The sequence below is a fragment of the Odontesthes bonariensis genome, chromosome 9 (genome assembly GCF_027942865.1).
Source record: "Odontesthes bonariensis isolate fOdoBon6 chromosome 9, fOdoBon6.hap1, whole genome shotgun sequence".
Lineage (NCBI taxonomy): Eukaryota > Metazoa > Chordata > Actinopteri > Atheriniformes > Atherinopsidae > Odontesthes > Odontesthes bonariensis.
Genome location: NC_134514.1, coordinates 15,053,236 through 15,069,911, shown reverse-complemented (window position 1 = coordinate 15,069,911; position 16,676 = coordinate 15,053,236). Strand labels below are relative to the sequence as shown.

Here is a 16,676-nt window from a genome sequence, read left to right as displayed (position 1 = left end):
CTACCAGAGCAGACGTCTTGAGTCGCACACTGGAAACAACCTGGGAGTGACTGCACTTTGCCTTTGTGTTTACAGATGGGGAAAGAGGAAGAAGCGGGCTGATGGGGAGGACTGATGGAGAGCTCAGATGACATAATGGAGGAAAAACAATTCTCCCAGATAAGTATTACATACTCAGAGCCACTGGCGTAAACTATGGCCTTATTATAAATATGTGAAATACTGTATGTGCGCGGACACACGCACCTGCCGGCACGTCCTTTCCTCTGTTTGGCATTAGCTAAGCTAACCCACTCAGCTGTCATGGTGCTGATGTTGTTGTTGGTGTCAAAGTTGGTCTCCTTAATCTTTCCTCCATCTATCACATAAACAACATCTTCTATGGTGATGCTGTGGGGAGAGACGGAGAGATGTAAACGAGAGGAAGAGAAAGGGATGGAAGTGAGATCAAATAACAAAGAAATAAAAAGCACTTCAAAGCAGTCAGTCGAGAATATTTTGTGCAGCATCTTAAACCCACAATCGTTCCAAAATAAAAAAATAAATCAAAGCCTTTCGGTAGGTTTAGAGTCTATATTTAGTGGAGCGATGTGAGGGAAGGCAGCTTCTAAATTTGCTCTGTTTGTTTGAGTGTGCAGCTCTGTGAATGCATTAACAAATTGCCTGTCAGAGAGTTTCCCATCCAAGCCAGTGTGCCAGCATTTGTAGTCAGTCCAAGAAATATATGCCAATTATTCCAAATCTGCTTTTTCCCCAGTAATGACTGGGACCTGCTGCGTTATCATCTAAAGCACATTTAGATGGTAACATGTCTTAACCTTTCTCTACTAAAAACAGCTACAAATACATAGAAATCAAGAAAAGTTCAAATGTCGGACATGCTAATCAACACATACACACCTGGTCTCGGCTATATTTGTAGCAATCACAATCTTTCGAACTCCTGGCGGAGGTCTTTTGAACACCTGAGAGGAGTTGGGGAGAAAAATTAAACTGGACATCTATGATATTGAAAAGAGAATAAAGCAGGACACTCAAGTGGGCACAGAGAAACGAGGAAAGAAGAATGCTGACCTGCGTCTGATTAACGGTGGGCATGAGGGAGTGCAAAGGGATGATAACAAACCGATCTGAAATTCAAGCGGACATAAAAGAATAACTCAAACAAACATAGCAACAGTTACCAAATTATGAAAGATGTTGCATGGGGCAGCACAAATATATGCCTCATATAACCGTTAGGATCCTAACAAATGAAGAGCAAGCTGTCGGGTTCCATTACCGCAGATTCCAATAAGGTCATTTTATGAAGGGTAGAAAAATCCCTTTCCTTTCATCTAGCGCTTTAAAAACAAATCTCAGTGTCCAGCCAAACTTTCATTGCATTTCAGTATAGGTCAAATATTTCTACAATACACGAGGACTCGGCTACTACTCAACCTGCAAAGCAATAAAATCACAGCAAATCCATGATGATTTCAACCTAAGTGTGTTTGGGGATTAAAATCGGGTGGTTTTAAACTTTTTATGGAAACGAGCCACATCCTGTGTTGTAGTGGACCTTAATTAATATACAGAGCAGTTGGGAGTGACTTCAAAGATGGGCACCGTGAGATGAGTGAGATAACTGGATCCTGACTAAATTACATCAAGCTCTTGGACCTCCAGATGTTCTGATGGAGGCACAACGCTGAAATACTAAAGCATGTTTCCACTGTAATATGAGCCAACAAGCAAGTACTGTCCTCCTTAACCGGGAACTAAAGATGCTATACCCTTTTTTTTTTTTTTAACTTTTTGGAGTCTGAAAGGAAAACACATCAAAGTTGGCTTTTAAATAGGAATGCTTGAACACACGTGTGCTCGTCTTACACTCGTCTTTTTCTTCGGTCTTGTACTGTCAAACTCTGCATTTAAATCCTTCTTCCGTGACATCCCACGAGAAGGAGCAATAAGCCGACCACTTTTTTTTTTAGGGCAAGAGAACTTGAAAATAAATAAGATATGGAAATAATAGGACATTTGCTCATTTCCTCTTCACTGCATTCCCCAGCAAGTCATCCGTGTGCACTCCCATGTCAAATATGCGTACCTGATCGGAACATCTGCTGGGCCATGAGCAGGTCATTGAGAGTACTGATGTTGTCCCAACCGGGCAAGAAGACCAAGATTGCTCCTTCCTGTCAAAGAAATGACACAACCATTGTATTCACAGCAGACAGGAAAAAAAAAATTTAAAAAATGCTGACAGCAACTAAAACAGCCATTACAGTGCCAAGTGAACACGGTGCCAGAGTCCTTGGAGGAGCTGAGCCAAGTCAGACAAAGATGTCTTGCCCTCAGCTCCCAGCAGCCACACGATAGACCCAGGAACTCTCTGCCAACATCTTTATGACGGCAACATCGTTCCATTTCAGGCCAGCTTCTGCCTTGCATTGGTACTTGATTCTCTCACAGCACCAAAGACAAAACAATAAAATAAAACAAAACAAATCTTCCACAAGGAAAAATGCAGATACCCTAATTCTATCAGAGAAAAGAAGAGTATTCTCGTGTATTCCAGAGTGAGAACATCTCTGCCCATTCAGTTGCGTGATGCAGATAGTTAAGACATTACCGCAACGGCATGCTACATTGCTACGACGGTAAAGAAAGACAAAGAAGCCTTTCATAGGAAGTTGAGATTTTTCAACCTGATATCCATTTTCCCTCATAATTAGATGCAAATACGCACAAAAATGCACGCAACTGGACCCATACTGAACAAAAATGCCACGACCAGCTGCCACTAAAACAGCTGCGGTTACAGACCACGAGGCAATTATAGCGCCGCACGGTAAACGTGCTTCCATTTGCAACTAAAAGGCTCAGAATACAGGCAGGTGCTCTGGAAGAATGAAAGTTAGACTACAGGAAGCAGAGATTTCTAAATGAAAAAGTGGCTCGTACTTGTGTTTTTTTTAATCAAAACAGTGGCAACAAAATGTTGAGCCAGCTTCCACGGACTGCCTCTGACTGATTGAGGCACACTAAAGTTGGGCGTAGTTATGCTACATATTGGTGTAGGCACTCCTGTATGTGCACCGTACCTTGCGGACCATCATATTTGCAGCGGACATAGGGAACAGTTCAACGGGAGAGGGAATTGTACACTAAAACACCCAAAGCTGAAGAAAAATGTTACATCAGTGAAAAGACTTAAAGAATAAATAAAGAAGCTCATTCTATTTGGCAAACATACATCCTAATTTGATGACCATCAAATTAAAATGTGTTCAGCATATTGTAGGAAAAAAGGTAAATATTTGGCCCCGTCATGCAGAAATAAAACATTTTTGTATCATCAGATCACACCGGACTGGTAAATGGAGAGTTTTGGAGGAACACTTTGGACTCTCAGTTTTTTCAGGGAGCACTGCTGTCCTGCTGGGGGGAGGCTGCAACTGTTTGGAGTGCTGTTACCATGTTGCCATTTAGGGGAGGTGTGTGTGTGTGTGTGTGTGTGTGTGTGTGGGGAGGGGTGACTGGTTTGTAAAAATGTTTCAGAAGGTGGCAAGTGTCAAAGCAATTTCCCCTGTGACTACTAAAGGCCGGATTATAGTTCTGCGTCTATCGTCTTGACGTGTTGCTTTGCTCTGGTCGCGAACCATTTTTCATGTTATGGTTCTGCAACCTCAGTCTGGAATTTCTCGGGACGCACAGCAGTTTCCCCTCGCGAGAATTTCGGTGGGCGGTGACGAGAACTTGCCGGCGGAAGTGTTTATTTTTCAAAAAAAAAAAAAAAAAGTGTATGCAAGATATGGATCTGGAGTTGCTCGACATCGAAGAAGAACAGCTTCTTTTATTGGAGTTGGCGAAAATGCAAAGGAGGAAGCCACACAGACAACCGGAAAGGCACACCGAGGACCAATCACAGCCGCTTTTGTCTGCGTACTTCCGTTGGTGGTCTGCGTGCGTCTGTCGCGTAGTCAGGATTTTTCTGAGGTGCACGACAACGCGCGCAGAGCCTCTGCGTGGGGGAGTGGTCAAGATTTTGACGCTCGCAGAGGCTCTGCGTCCGAGCGTCAGAGGCTTTGCGTCTGAAGCATAAATCAGCCTTAAGATGCAGGTTTTCCCAGCAGAACGTTGCAGTGTTATTACCGGTGCCTCAGTTTCAATATAATTACCCCATACCAATCCCTGACCTATTAGGAATATCAACATGTTTTTGTATAAACCTTTTCACTTAAATTGAATGTTTAGTGTCGTGTGACGTTTAAAGGTTGACGTGCATGGCATACTTTCTTAACTGAGCAATGTTTCCTTTTTTAAATCATCCCAACGAGGAGTATCTGACAAAAGACTTTCACTTGCAACTTGAAAACAACTTCAAATTCAGCGAGTCTGTTTTTTTTTTTTATTTCATCAATGTCACAAATAATGTGATATTTGAAAAACTCAAGCAAAAAAAATTTCATTTTCATTTTGCACCAAATCAAAATTGTGTTTTTGAGAGAAAATAACAGAGGACCCCAAGGTGGAGACACACAGAGATATTACACTGTCAAGACAAAAAGAAACTAAGCTGGTGTAAAATAACTCTTTCAAAAGAGCTGTGATTCACTTCCAGAAAGGAACAAAGGGGAAATAAAGTTGAGACATAAAAGGCAACTTTAGAGCCGTGAGCACTGTTGCCTTTTAATTAAACTTAATTATTATCAATAGTGCTCAAACACTGGCATCCACATGGGACTGCTTGTGAATGTATGAGCAGGAAAGAAAGAGGAGGAGAGATGTCAGCAGTGTGCAGTCATACGTAGTTACAGCCTGACAGAAAGGAACCATTACATGCATGCAGCACACAAAGAGTCCGATTAATTCGTACAAAAAAATTAAGAAGGAGCACAGTGAGTTCTGTAGTGCGAGACAGCTATTTGGCAACACACACACCAATCCACCCACATACAGAGTTGCACCTACCAGGCACTCATTAATGCCTGCATATCAGCCCCCTAGGTGTCTAATCATAGACCTCTTCAGTATAATTAACCAATCATAGCAGTTGAAAGCCTCGCAGGCGGGCCATATTCTTGATTCAGAATGCCGTCATGGCGAATCAGCCGATTCCCTCTCAGCCTTTTACAGTGCCACGGCAAATCAGCTGGCCGACTGGTTGAGTGGGGCCGTGACTGATAGAGATACGACTTCATATGTGAGAGGATAATTATTCTGTCTGTCTGAGTTAGTCACTCACTCCTCGTTCAAGGGCTCTCTTCTTCTTCACTCCTCTTGTGTACGTCTTACACAAACAAAGCGCCAAACTAACATAAATAATTAAAATCGTTTCACTTTGCTCGAAAAACAAAAATAAGCTAAAAACACAGTGAAAGCAAACGTGTGCATCCGATTTGCCATCTTTCCTTCAGCTCTGGCCCTTGCAGTGCAAACAGTCCTCGCCATCATCGCTTTCCTCTCAATATTGACAAGTGCTCTTTATGACATTCTGTGAACTGAGCACTGAAATGACATAAAATGAGGAAACAAACTAAGAAGTGGAAGGAGAAAAGAGGACATGGACATGCAGAGGGAGAACATCTGTTCATCACTCATCGGTACAGATCTGCTGGCAGGTCATGTGTCATTTTCCCCGAACTGCTGTCACTCTGTGTTTGGAAGCTACACCCGTTCCTTCCATCTGCTACGATATACTTCTCTCTATTTGTCAGCTTAACCATTCCAGTCACCTTAGTAGCTTTCGTTTAATAGCAAACCCTCTTCTGCGTGGACCACTGCTCTGTAGGAGTGATCAGAAATGTTAGAAGACCCTCACATCCAGGACCATGAGGCTGAACATCCTCAAGATGTGACATCCTCCAGTGACAGAAGCCTGCTATGCTTGGATGGAATTGTAATCTTCTTCTACAGTACAATTTCACTTTCTAAAAACAAACAAACAAAAAAAAAACAACTCAGACTGCATTGAAACCTCAGACATTAGATGACACTCACCTCGTCATTGACCACAATATGACGGATCAGTGCCAAAATCAGATGCAGATCAATCTTTTCATCACTGTCTAACATCTCCAGGGCTTCAACGGTGCTGTTAGAGTATCTGTAAAACATTGACAAAAGATAAATACGCACCCTCACTCAAAATTCAACAAGGCCACACAGCGCACTCACTGTTCTCCAACTTGTTGGCCGAGCTGTGATAAATGTAAGGCGACTGCAGGGGATTTAGACATGTTTTTGTACATAAATATCACACAGTTCAATCAATCATAGTTCAACAATAGTCACATAATAAGTTTCATTTCCTCCTTTCCCCCCAAACCAAGACCCGGTGAACCTTAAATATGACTAGTAAGTATGGGCAATTTGTTACAGAGATGGTGTCGATAAAGAGACCTCCTGGATATGCACAGCCTGTTTATGCAAATATGCCGACTCACACAGGAACAAAATCACACCGGCTTCGTTTGGCTCGGTGTTGCGTGACAGTTCGCTTATCGGCTATTTTTGTTATTATCCAAAGAGGTGAGACTTAATAATTGGGATAAGAATCCGCTCTCTCTTCCACTCGCGTGTGCCATTGAAAGAAAAAAGCTGAAAAATCTTGAAACAAGTGCGTACATAAAGCCAGTCGAAGCACTTGAGCTTAGATCAGAGCACTTCTGGATCGAGTGCCTCGGATTTTACTCACAGAAGATCAGAAATAAAACATTACTTCAAGAAAGCATTGAGCTTTATGTATGCACTGAAAGAGCCACCTTAAGCAGCCGTGTAATAAATACGTTATAAGAACAGTCTTGAAAATACCTCTCTCACTTCTTTGGCAATAATCTTAGTGAAATCATGAAATTAATGATTTCACTTGAGAAGAATGTTTGGAGGGCTACTGCTACCACCAGTCACTCAGCTTGGTTACATGCTCCGTTGAGTTGAAATACACTTTGCTTGACTTGGCCATGAAACTGAACCACAGTCCCTGTCCCAGTGTATATGCACAGGGGGTAAACTGAGCTTTTGACAGAAGTATGTCAGACGCTGCAACACTGAGCTGTCAGAGATCATTAAATCGTTTTAACAGCAGTTATATTCTAAAGCATGCATAAACCAGCTCAACCCAGAGGGAAGGCACATCATGGCCAAATTTGGGGTTTTTGGGTTCAGGGGCTGTTCTCCTTAAAAGAGCAAAAGTCAATTGTTGACTTGCTGAAAAATAGTTTAACCGTGTTAAAGTTAGCATTCCAGAACCCCCCTATATAGTACAAATGAAAAAAAATGTAGACATTTAACGTTAAGAGGCCCTGACCTTAAATTTTCTTCTTGACTCTGAATTATAGTGTTTGGGCATCAAGGATCTATTCAAACAACATACTGTATAGGTGAGATCAGTGTGGGAATCGATCTGCTGTGCACACAGGCAATGTGGTGTTTCAACAGACTTTCTAAAAAGTAAGCTACAGCAAAGTAATAATGTTTAAATCCCCCTGTAGTAAAGCCGGAGCAATAATAATGGTGGTATAGAAACTGTTTTTCAAACTTTATGAAACATCACAGCCTCCCATCATTCAGGTACAACACTGTAATGCAGATGCATGAATAATTTATATGACAAATATATCAAACAATCGAGTGCTCCAAAGCACTCATCTTTCTCTGTAAATTTCAGGCAGGACAAAATGAGAATTTTCTATATCCAGCCTTTAAGCACTCTGGGCTCAGCTCAAAGTTCAAATCTAAAAAGAAAAGGTTGTTATTTATTAAGAGATGTGAATGCCACAAAGCCAAATCCTCCAATTTCCCACATAAACAACACATTTATCAACCTGGCAGCTGCTCTGCCAATTTAACTATCCCGCTGTTCCCAGCAACTCACCTGCCCTGCAGTGTGCGTGCATAACAGGGCCAGCTCTCCTTGTATTCGGCCTCTTTCTCCTCTTTCTCAGATCTGGAGTTGCGCCCCTGCCAAAAGCCTCGCTTCCAATTTGGGCGACGGTCCTGATTCTGAGGGCAGTACCTGGCAGAGAGACACCATCCAGTTTATAAAAAAAAAAAAGTGTGCGTCTGTGTCTGCGAATGCTGCGTTGTGCCTGTGTACATGTGAGTTCGGGTGCAGTGTTGTTCAACCTGATCATCTCTAAAACGTCTTCAAGAAGGAACTCCTCCACTGGGAACGTCAAACCCGGGATGTGGATTATTGGACAGTTATCTGAGGGGACAACGATACGGAGGATAAGCACCGACCTTTCTTTTAGACAAAACTTTGTGTGCGATCTGATGAGTTTCGTACCAAAGTATTTCGAAAACTTCTCTGCATTGAGTGTAGCGCTCATCAGGATGACTTTGAGGTCTTCTCGGAGGTTGAGTAAGTCCTTCACGATGACGAGCAGAACGTCTGATTGAAGGTTTCTCTCGTGAATCTCGTCCAACACTAGGTGACTGATGCTAGACAACAATCTAATGAAAAAAAAGCATTAAAAAAAAAAATAATAAAAAATGAAAACAGGGAAGGGTTTGGCTAATTTTAGGTCAAGAGTCTGTCTGTTCGAAAAAGCCAACTTATCTGTATGTTATGGCTGCAATGGCTACCAGCACAAAGACTTGCCACCATTATAAAAAATGGACATGACCACTTTTTAAAAATAAAATCTTATCCATCTAAAGTTTGGCGAGATATATATATATATATATATATATATATATATATATATATATATATAAATATATGAAAAGCCAGTTGCAGTGTAAATAACTTTAAAGTCCTTTTTTTTTTCTGTAAGACTGCGTAAGTTCTTTCCTCACTCGAGTTGTGCCAATTCTGAATGAGAATGAAGTGTGATATCAAGGTCTGACTGCTTTTTTTTCCTTCCAAAAACACTCAGAATGCAAAGATGAGCATGAAGGCATCAGTCAACAGAAGCTGTGTGTGCGCGCACACGTCTTCATTTCTCTGCCTGCGAGGATGGGGACCCATACTAATGAATCTTCCACAGATAGCAGAGCCAACTGCAAACCAGTGGGGACATGAAAGAGACACAAAGGTAGGACGGCTGGAGTTGAGACGCAGAGAGGACACGCAGAGTAGAAAGGCAGGGAGAGGACGGGGGAAAAAGAAAGGCGGGAGGGGATCAGACTCACGGATCTGAGCGAAGCCACTGAAGAATAATGCCTGTTGTGCAGTACAGGATCGAACCTTGTCTCCGTGGTAACCGGCTGTGAAATGTGAGAAGACAGAAGACAAAAAAAGACTGTAGTTCTTTTTTTTTTAAATGAAAACAGTGTAAAGAAAAAAAAACAAAGGTCCCCAAAACATTCCACTCCATTTCTGATCATTATCCACCTTTTCTGTATTAAACTTCTAAAGACTACATTTCTGTATTTACAGCTTCAAAATGATCTTTTCTAGTGTCTAATTTACCCGGTGAGTAATATTTTTTATCAATGCGACATTATGATACTCAACCTTTAGAGGCGCACATAAAAGCTGAAATTCGTCTTCTGCAAACTGCCATCCCAAGCAGCCTAACTGTATTTTTAATTCATGTTTTCATAAAAAAAAAATTATAATAATTTCATGGTCTCCTGCAAAATCCTAGGGGTCTAGTCAAAATAAATTTCTTTGGTTATTCACTTCTTAGTTAATTACTTCTTAACTATTCTTTTTAAAGCCTGATCAGTTTCTAAATGTTCACTGGATTGGGCTGTACGTTGCATTTAATGAAATGTCAACAATAATTTGTGACTAAACAGTTATTTATGAAAGTTATGAAGTAATTAAAAGCAATATAGATGTGCTTCTTTTTTTGTTTTTTTTTTCTCCAGAGCATCCCATCTTAAATTAAAAACGGCTCATACAAGTTCTATAATATCTAGTAATCACACCAGCCTGCCTGTGAAAGAAATCGATAAGTGCAATAATATTTGCTGTACAATGCATAAAAAAATGAAAAAAAATCTGCTCTTTAATACACATCCAATGGACAATTACACTTTCCCATTATTAAAAAGAGAAATCCATTTAAAACAATCTGCCTTGTTTGATGATACCTTTTTCTTAAGACTGAATTGAAAGTGGAAATACAATATTTTAATAAGACAAATATCTAGCCACATATGATCCTCAGCTTTTGATATAGGTTCAGTCCCTTCAGCTCCATAGTACAGCCTTTATTTTTCAGCATCTGAATAAAGTATGGATATGACATTCTGAGAGGTCAATCCCTCGTCTTTTAGATTCAAGATAGCTTTTATTGTAACAGAGTAAACCACATTTGTGCACTCGCTGCCTAAAAAAAAAAAACTGGCTCGGATCCCATCAAAACATATCATATATTTGTGGTAAATCACTGATTTTGTTTGTGTGAGAACTTTTCCCACAAAACAAGTCCTCACGGAGGTAAAAGCCCAGAACTTTGCCCCAGGTCTGAGTAGGAGACACACGGGTATGTTGCATCAGGTCTGCAAAGCTCTCGTTTTAATCCTCGACATCGCGCGTGGAGAGCAGATGTAATTTCATTTTCACACTGGCTTTAAGTAATCCTTTATTAAAGGTACTAAAGACTGATACAAACTTTATCCATTAAATTATAATAAGGGTTCTCATTTATTTTAATCTTCAAAAAACAGCAGAAACTTCCAGATGAATCTCCCAGATAACTAAACTTCCTTGAGGGCTTTGCTGCATAGTTGATGCAAGTGCCATAATTTAGTTACACCTGTGGCTAATTTCACGCAAAGATAATGTTGAAATGAATAGTTTATGACATACAAAGTATATGGTAAGGATTACAAATTACTTCACAAAATCAATGCACAGTGGAAACAACAATGAAGCAAAAGGACTTCAAAAATACCAAAAGCAACGATGCAAACGGTGATTATGGCATAAAAATGATGGGATATCAACATCTGGTCCCATTGTGACACATAACGCAGTATTTACAAGGTCTGGAAAATAAGAATAAACCAAGCTTGCCGAAGGAACCAGAGCACAATCAGCGCTGAGGTGCCTCGGGGCAAATAGGAGCTGCTGGTTCTGTCTCAACACCTCCACAAATCATCCTCTCTGTGCGGTACCACAAGATGATTTCTATACTGCAATCCGGCCAAGGACCAGTTCGCTGTGAGTTCATTTCGCTCTCTCTGTACAGTAAGCAGTGAGATCTTTCGGTCCTCAATTAAGACCAGTCACCTTGGTTTTTGTCTAGTGGGCATTAACTTGTCAATGGCCAGTAATATAAATGAGTGATAAATGAGTATGTCAATTCACCCCGATATTTATCAGCAGTCAGTAGCACAACATCAATTCTAATATTCAAGTAGAGGAGGGGCTTAAAAATAGGGCTCATGTCATATACAAGTTATTCTGACTGCTGGTACAAGCCTGCCACTGGTCACAAATTTGACAGAGCGATGTCTTCTTTCTTCCCGCTATCTGCGTATTACATGCTTCAAAATCCCTTTTTCCAAGGGAAATAACATCAGAGTTAGAGACCCACAGACTGAAAATGTCTAGTTTTGACCAAAACATTCTCCACCACTCAGTACAGCCCTGCAAAGTCCTTCATAGCCACATCCATCTGTGAGGTCATTCTCTCCAAACAGCAACAAACGAATTTGAAATTATCCAAAAGAAAAGAGAGGACTGGACCACATGGATCTGAACGCAGCCTTTACTTGTTCAAATAAGCCGACTACCTCCACACAACTGTCTTCTTCAGGAAGCACTGGTCTGTTTGCAAATTTGAAGGCTATGAAATAATCTATCAGCCCCAGCCTCTTTTTGTCCCCTGGAGCTTTGCTGTCCTTGAGCTAAAACCTTATTCAGCTGCACTTTGTAGGACGGCTTGCAAAGGGTTTGTTCTCCATTATCTTCTGTCCAAGAATACTGCAAATCCAATTAATACTACTGACTCTAAACAATTTTCTACATTACGTTTATCCCAACAACGCTTCAAATACGAAAGCATTTCATTTAGTAACTGCGTGCACCGACTGAATTCTGTAACTCACTGCTTACTTGCAATTATAGCCTTTAGTTGGCAAAGACAACATGACATGTAATCTGGTCAATTTGTATTCAGTTCTGACAGAAGTCGATTACCCACTGTGAAAAGAAAAATAAAGGGGGTGGGTGCTCTGTGGGGAAATCTGGTGCATCATTAGAAGTTTAACAAAGCACTTTTTGCATAAACCCACTGAGAGGCTCCCGTGGTCTGAGCGACCGTACCAGTGGGCAGCGACATCTTAGCTGTCGGACTAAAATTCTGATGCCTTTTTAAATTGTCTAGAATCTAACTAAAAAAAAAAAAAAGATATGATTGTTTGGTTTTTGTTTTCAGGGGAGCAAAGACTCTCACCTTTTAGTAATTTGAAGCAAATGAAAAATAAAAAAAAAAATAAAAATACAGCTTCATCAGGAAAGATGAAAAATAGTAAAAATGGGTCTTAAATTCACTCCTGTTTTCTGTCACAGCTCTTTGACGGTCTTAGTGTTAATCACCTGTATCGCTTTTCCTCCTGTCTTACCGTTCTCCCACCAACTGCATTCTTTTGTACGCAGTTCATTTCAGACAGCTCCACTCCCTCATCTCCAGAAACTCTCTGCCTGCTTCAGCTCGAGCGCGTTTCTCCTCAGTTTTATCCATCTCTTCCTGCGCCTGTTCTCCATTTAGCATTCCCATCTACAACACACCATTTTTCTATTTCAGCTGTTTACCAAAATCTGTTCAAGTGACAGCAATATAATGAACTGTGTCTTGAACAACAGATAGTCCAATTTGATTTGAAGGTGGATGGAAGAGTTTGGTAATTATAACTCTTTAATATGTAGAATCCTCTTATTTTGGGGTTCGATTGCAACTGGACAAACGGACATAAACATCCAACAACAATCTTCTGCAGGTAATAACCACGTCCATCACCAAAGGATGGGTTTCCTCCTTAGTGATGCTTTGACAGGACCTCACCGCAGCATCTTTAATTGTCTAATTGTGCATCTTTCTGGATTTTGTTTAGTCCTTTGCAAGTGAACCGAACTCAATTCCATTTCTTCAACAACACAGTGTTCCGCTGCACTGTGACTCACTGACTAATCAGCTTTGCTGCATTCGTCCCCAACGTGAATTTATTTATGTCATTTGCTAAAAAGGCTGAAATCATTGGCGTGTCTAAAGATTTATAAACCTACTTGTATTGTCTGTACCTCGTAAATAATTCAGTGTCATTCATACGTCCCATAAACTGTAGACCATTATTCTTATTAAACTTTACTATTCCATTAAGAAACACCCGCCGATGTCTCCACAATGATGTAGATCAGACGTATGTTGTTCAAAATAAAAACTGTTTTTTTTACATAGGAAAATCTCAACTGCAGCATCTATTTCATTTAAGTGTATTTATTCTACGGTCACCCACAAACTAGATATAACACAATATTTGAATAAGAGCTGTGATGTCACTGCATCTCTCTCTGTTTAATAGGATTAAATCTGCCTGACTCTGACAAAGCTAACAACTTCACCACTTTTAATGTAAACCAGAAAGTTCAGACCAGGAGCAAAGTAAGAAAGCCACAGCAACAACCTTCCAAGCAACCTAAAAACTGTGACACAGTATTCCAGCTTTCTCTTCGCCATCACTAAACACGTTTCTGAGATCCAATTAAATACACAGTGAGCCTGATTTAAGCAACGTCCAGAACCTCCATTTCATGCATCAGCAAATGTTTGAAAAAACTTCCTTACCTCTGCAGTCGGATTTGGTAACCACAGGAATTTCCATTTCCAACACTTTCTGCTCTCTCTGCTGCTACACGCTCTGCTACCTGAACAGAAGAACACATACAACAGCATTTACCAGCAAGGCACAAAAAAAGGAGCAATATTAACGCGACACCATGCATATTAGTAACCGCATTTTTTTTTTTTTTTTTTTTTTTTTTTTAAAATCAGCAGGTAAACAGCCACAAGTAATCACAGAGAGTCAGCTGGGAACGTACCGAGATCGCACTGATGCGACGGGGCTGCGTGCAGACCACGCGGCATATTGAGCCAATGCCTCTATTGATATGGTCATCTAAGATGAACTGGGTGACCTGAGTGGTCTTTCCACACCCGGTCTCCCCACTCACTACTAGGACACGGTTGGAGTTAATCAGCTCCACCAGCTCCTATTGACAGAATCATAGAAGAAATAAGATTGAGATGAGATAAAGGTGATGAGAAATTATAAATAAGAAGACTTCAAATTTGAGGAGAGGACATGACAAGAAAAAGCATGCGATTTGTAAGCAGAAGGAGAGAAACTGCTTGAAGGACAAATTAAATAAACACTTACCCCTTCTTTTCCATAGGATGGGAGTTTTTCCCTGAATTTCTAAAGATTAAAAAAAACAAATCAATGAATGAAATAAATAAATAAAATCACGAGTAGCTACGTCTTTATTAATAGTGGTAAGTTTTTATGTTCACATCCAAAAGTCTGCCACATTTCAATCGGCTAAGATAATCAGTGACTCTACACAATAGCTTAACAACTCAGTAACTTTGCAATGACCTGATTATACAAACTGAAAAATCTGGTTTCAAAGTTTGAAATTTGATGTAGTTTAGTTAAGTTTGCCATAAACAAGCCATCTCATGGCATTCTACGTAAAGAGCCATATTCCACTTAGGCTTAGTAAATTATCAGTGCTGCAGATGCTTTATTCTATCAGTGTGTTTCTGTTCTTGATAGTAAAAGAAATGCAAATAATGTTCTACTTTAGACGGTTAATGCAAGAAACTTTAACTGTAACAACTGTATATATTTAACTTTATGCTGATTAAAACTCACCAGCATTTCTTCATACTTCCGATCAGATTTCTTGCTTTGCAGATCTCTTCTCAAGTAATCATCCAGTGACCTGTCTCTGACTACTTCCTGAAATAAGAAGTCCAGATCCTTGTCTTTCCTCATCGGTTTTGCTTCGTCATTCCCGTCCTGATCTCCATCATCCCAGTTCTCCGGAGGCTCGTCTTTAACTGCTGCGGCAGAGATGTCACTAAACAAACACATCAAATTTCATTACCATCAACAAAACAGCGGAGGCCCAAACAACAACAATTGTTCTGGAGCACATTCAAACTCTGAGCTATATTTTTTCAAGCAAAGTTACCGCTGTGACATTTCTTTTGATTTCATCTGGCCTGGAGTAATTTCCTCTTCCTCTTCCTCCTCTTCTTCTTTGACCTCAACCTTGTGTTTATCCTCTTCAGGCATATCCCCATCAAAGTAACTAAGGGCCATAAACAAGTTAATTAGAGTCACATTTGCAGCACTTAAGAGCATCTAGCGTTCCAGTTTTCTTCCTCGCAAGCTTGAAAACGACCCAGTGAAACCCAGGAGTGGGGAACCTATGGAAGCTGTTCTCACCAATGAGCATCCCTATCTGTAGCTGTCCTCCTTGAGCCATCTCTCCTTAGGCCATGCTGGTCATTCTGGACAGAGTTCAGCAGCTTGGTGATGTGTTGCTCTCTGGCCTCATCCATCTGGACCACTGCCCGCTACACAAAAATTAAAGGAAATGGGAAACATCAACCATTACCTTAGAATAATTAAACTCTGCAACTAGAAAGTAGACTAGACTGTGTTATACAAATGAGTGCTATATGTGGTGCAGGTAGAAACAAATATGCATATTTGAGGTAGGGCATTAAATAAACTAATTAGGGTATGATTTCATAGGTGAATAACTCATCCGGAAACGAGGAACACCACTGGTAAAATCATCAGAATTCATTTAGAACTGGAAAACTGGAAAGAACACTCATTTATACGGATAAATGATATGGGGCATCTGGGTGGCCTTCTACCGATTTGTTGAGACAAACTCTTCTCTGACCCACTTTCTAACAAAGTTAGCTGATTAGGCAAAAATTATGGCTGTTCAGAGATGGGTGTTCTCTATCAGAAGTCGATAACCTCTCTCGGTTATTTGGGGACTTGACAGTCTACAGTGATACAGAAACACCTGATGACGACCTGTTTCGTTCAACTAACGAAGTACAATTACGTTACGTGTTTGTACAATAGCGCCACAACACGTACCGATCTCCGGTCAGCTTGTTTTCGCCTCACAGCTCCATATCGCGCGTACCACAGACCAATCTCACGGCCCCTCAGGTGTGGAGGAGGACGGTCCCTCTGTTCTCCACCTCCTCGGTCCTGGTCAAAGTCGGAACTGTGTCCTCTCGAGCCTCCTCCGCCTCCTCTGTCCCATCTCTCTCTGCTGCCATCCCTGTTCCCGCGACCCCCTCTTCTGCCTCGTCTTCCACCACCACCGCTATACCCATAACTCATTCCGCCGTCACTAAGCACCAAAAATCAAACGTTGTCAGAACACCCGCTGACCATTTGCGGCAAAAAAAAAAAAAAAAAAGATGTAAGACTGCTTACAGCTATTTTTCAACGTCACTTAGCTGCACGCTTTACTGGACGTCTTTGTTTAAAAGTAACCTGAGATTCAAGTTTTAAAAAAATAGCTGCTACACTAACCAAACATACAGCTGACTTTGTTCTAACAACATGTGCAAATTGAATTCAAGCCTTCTCAGTAACTATACAACAATACACAGCTATTAAGACACTTAACGCTTGCTCGTTTTCATCTAGTATGTCGCATGATGATGTCGTCAAAATCTTCA

The 16,676-nt window shown here is 40.7% G+C and overlaps 1 protein-coding gene across 1 annotated transcript in view; it reads right to left on the bottom strand.

Annotated features, from left to right (window-relative positions):
• Positions 1-16,676, bottom strand: part of dhx36 (DEAH (Asp-Glu-Ala-His) box polypeptide 36) — a 24,509-nt gene extending 7,833 nt beyond the window's left edge. The window contains exons 1-17 of the mRNA XM_075473291.1: positions 16,429-16,676; positions 16,081-16,342; positions 15,406-15,536; positions 15,149-15,268; positions 14,827-15,034; positions 14,329-14,367; positions 13,991-14,161; positions 13,737-13,816; positions 9,127-9,201; positions 8,279-8,445; positions 8,116-8,197; positions 7,865-8,005; positions 5,989-6,094; positions 2,093-2,180; positions 1,075-1,130; positions 901-965; positions 247-390 (exon numbers count right to left, since the gene is read on the bottom strand). Of these exons, the coding sequence (XP_075329406.1) occupies positions 247-390; positions 901-965; positions 1,075-1,130; positions 2,093-2,180; positions 5,989-6,094; positions 7,865-8,005; positions 8,116-8,197; positions 8,279-8,445; positions 9,127-9,201; positions 13,737-13,816; positions 13,991-14,161; positions 14,329-14,367; positions 14,827-15,034; positions 15,149-15,268; positions 15,406-15,536; positions 16,081-16,332 (1,925 nt within the window). The 5' untranslated portion in view covers positions 16,333-16,342; positions 16,429-16,676. The remainder of the gene's footprint in view (positions 1-246; positions 391-900; positions 966-1,074; positions 1,131-2,092; positions 2,181-5,988; positions 6,095-7,864; positions 8,006-8,115; positions 8,198-8,278; positions 8,446-9,126; positions 9,202-13,736; positions 13,817-13,990; positions 14,162-14,328; positions 14,368-14,826; positions 15,035-15,148; positions 15,269-15,405; positions 15,537-16,080; positions 16,343-16,428) is intronic.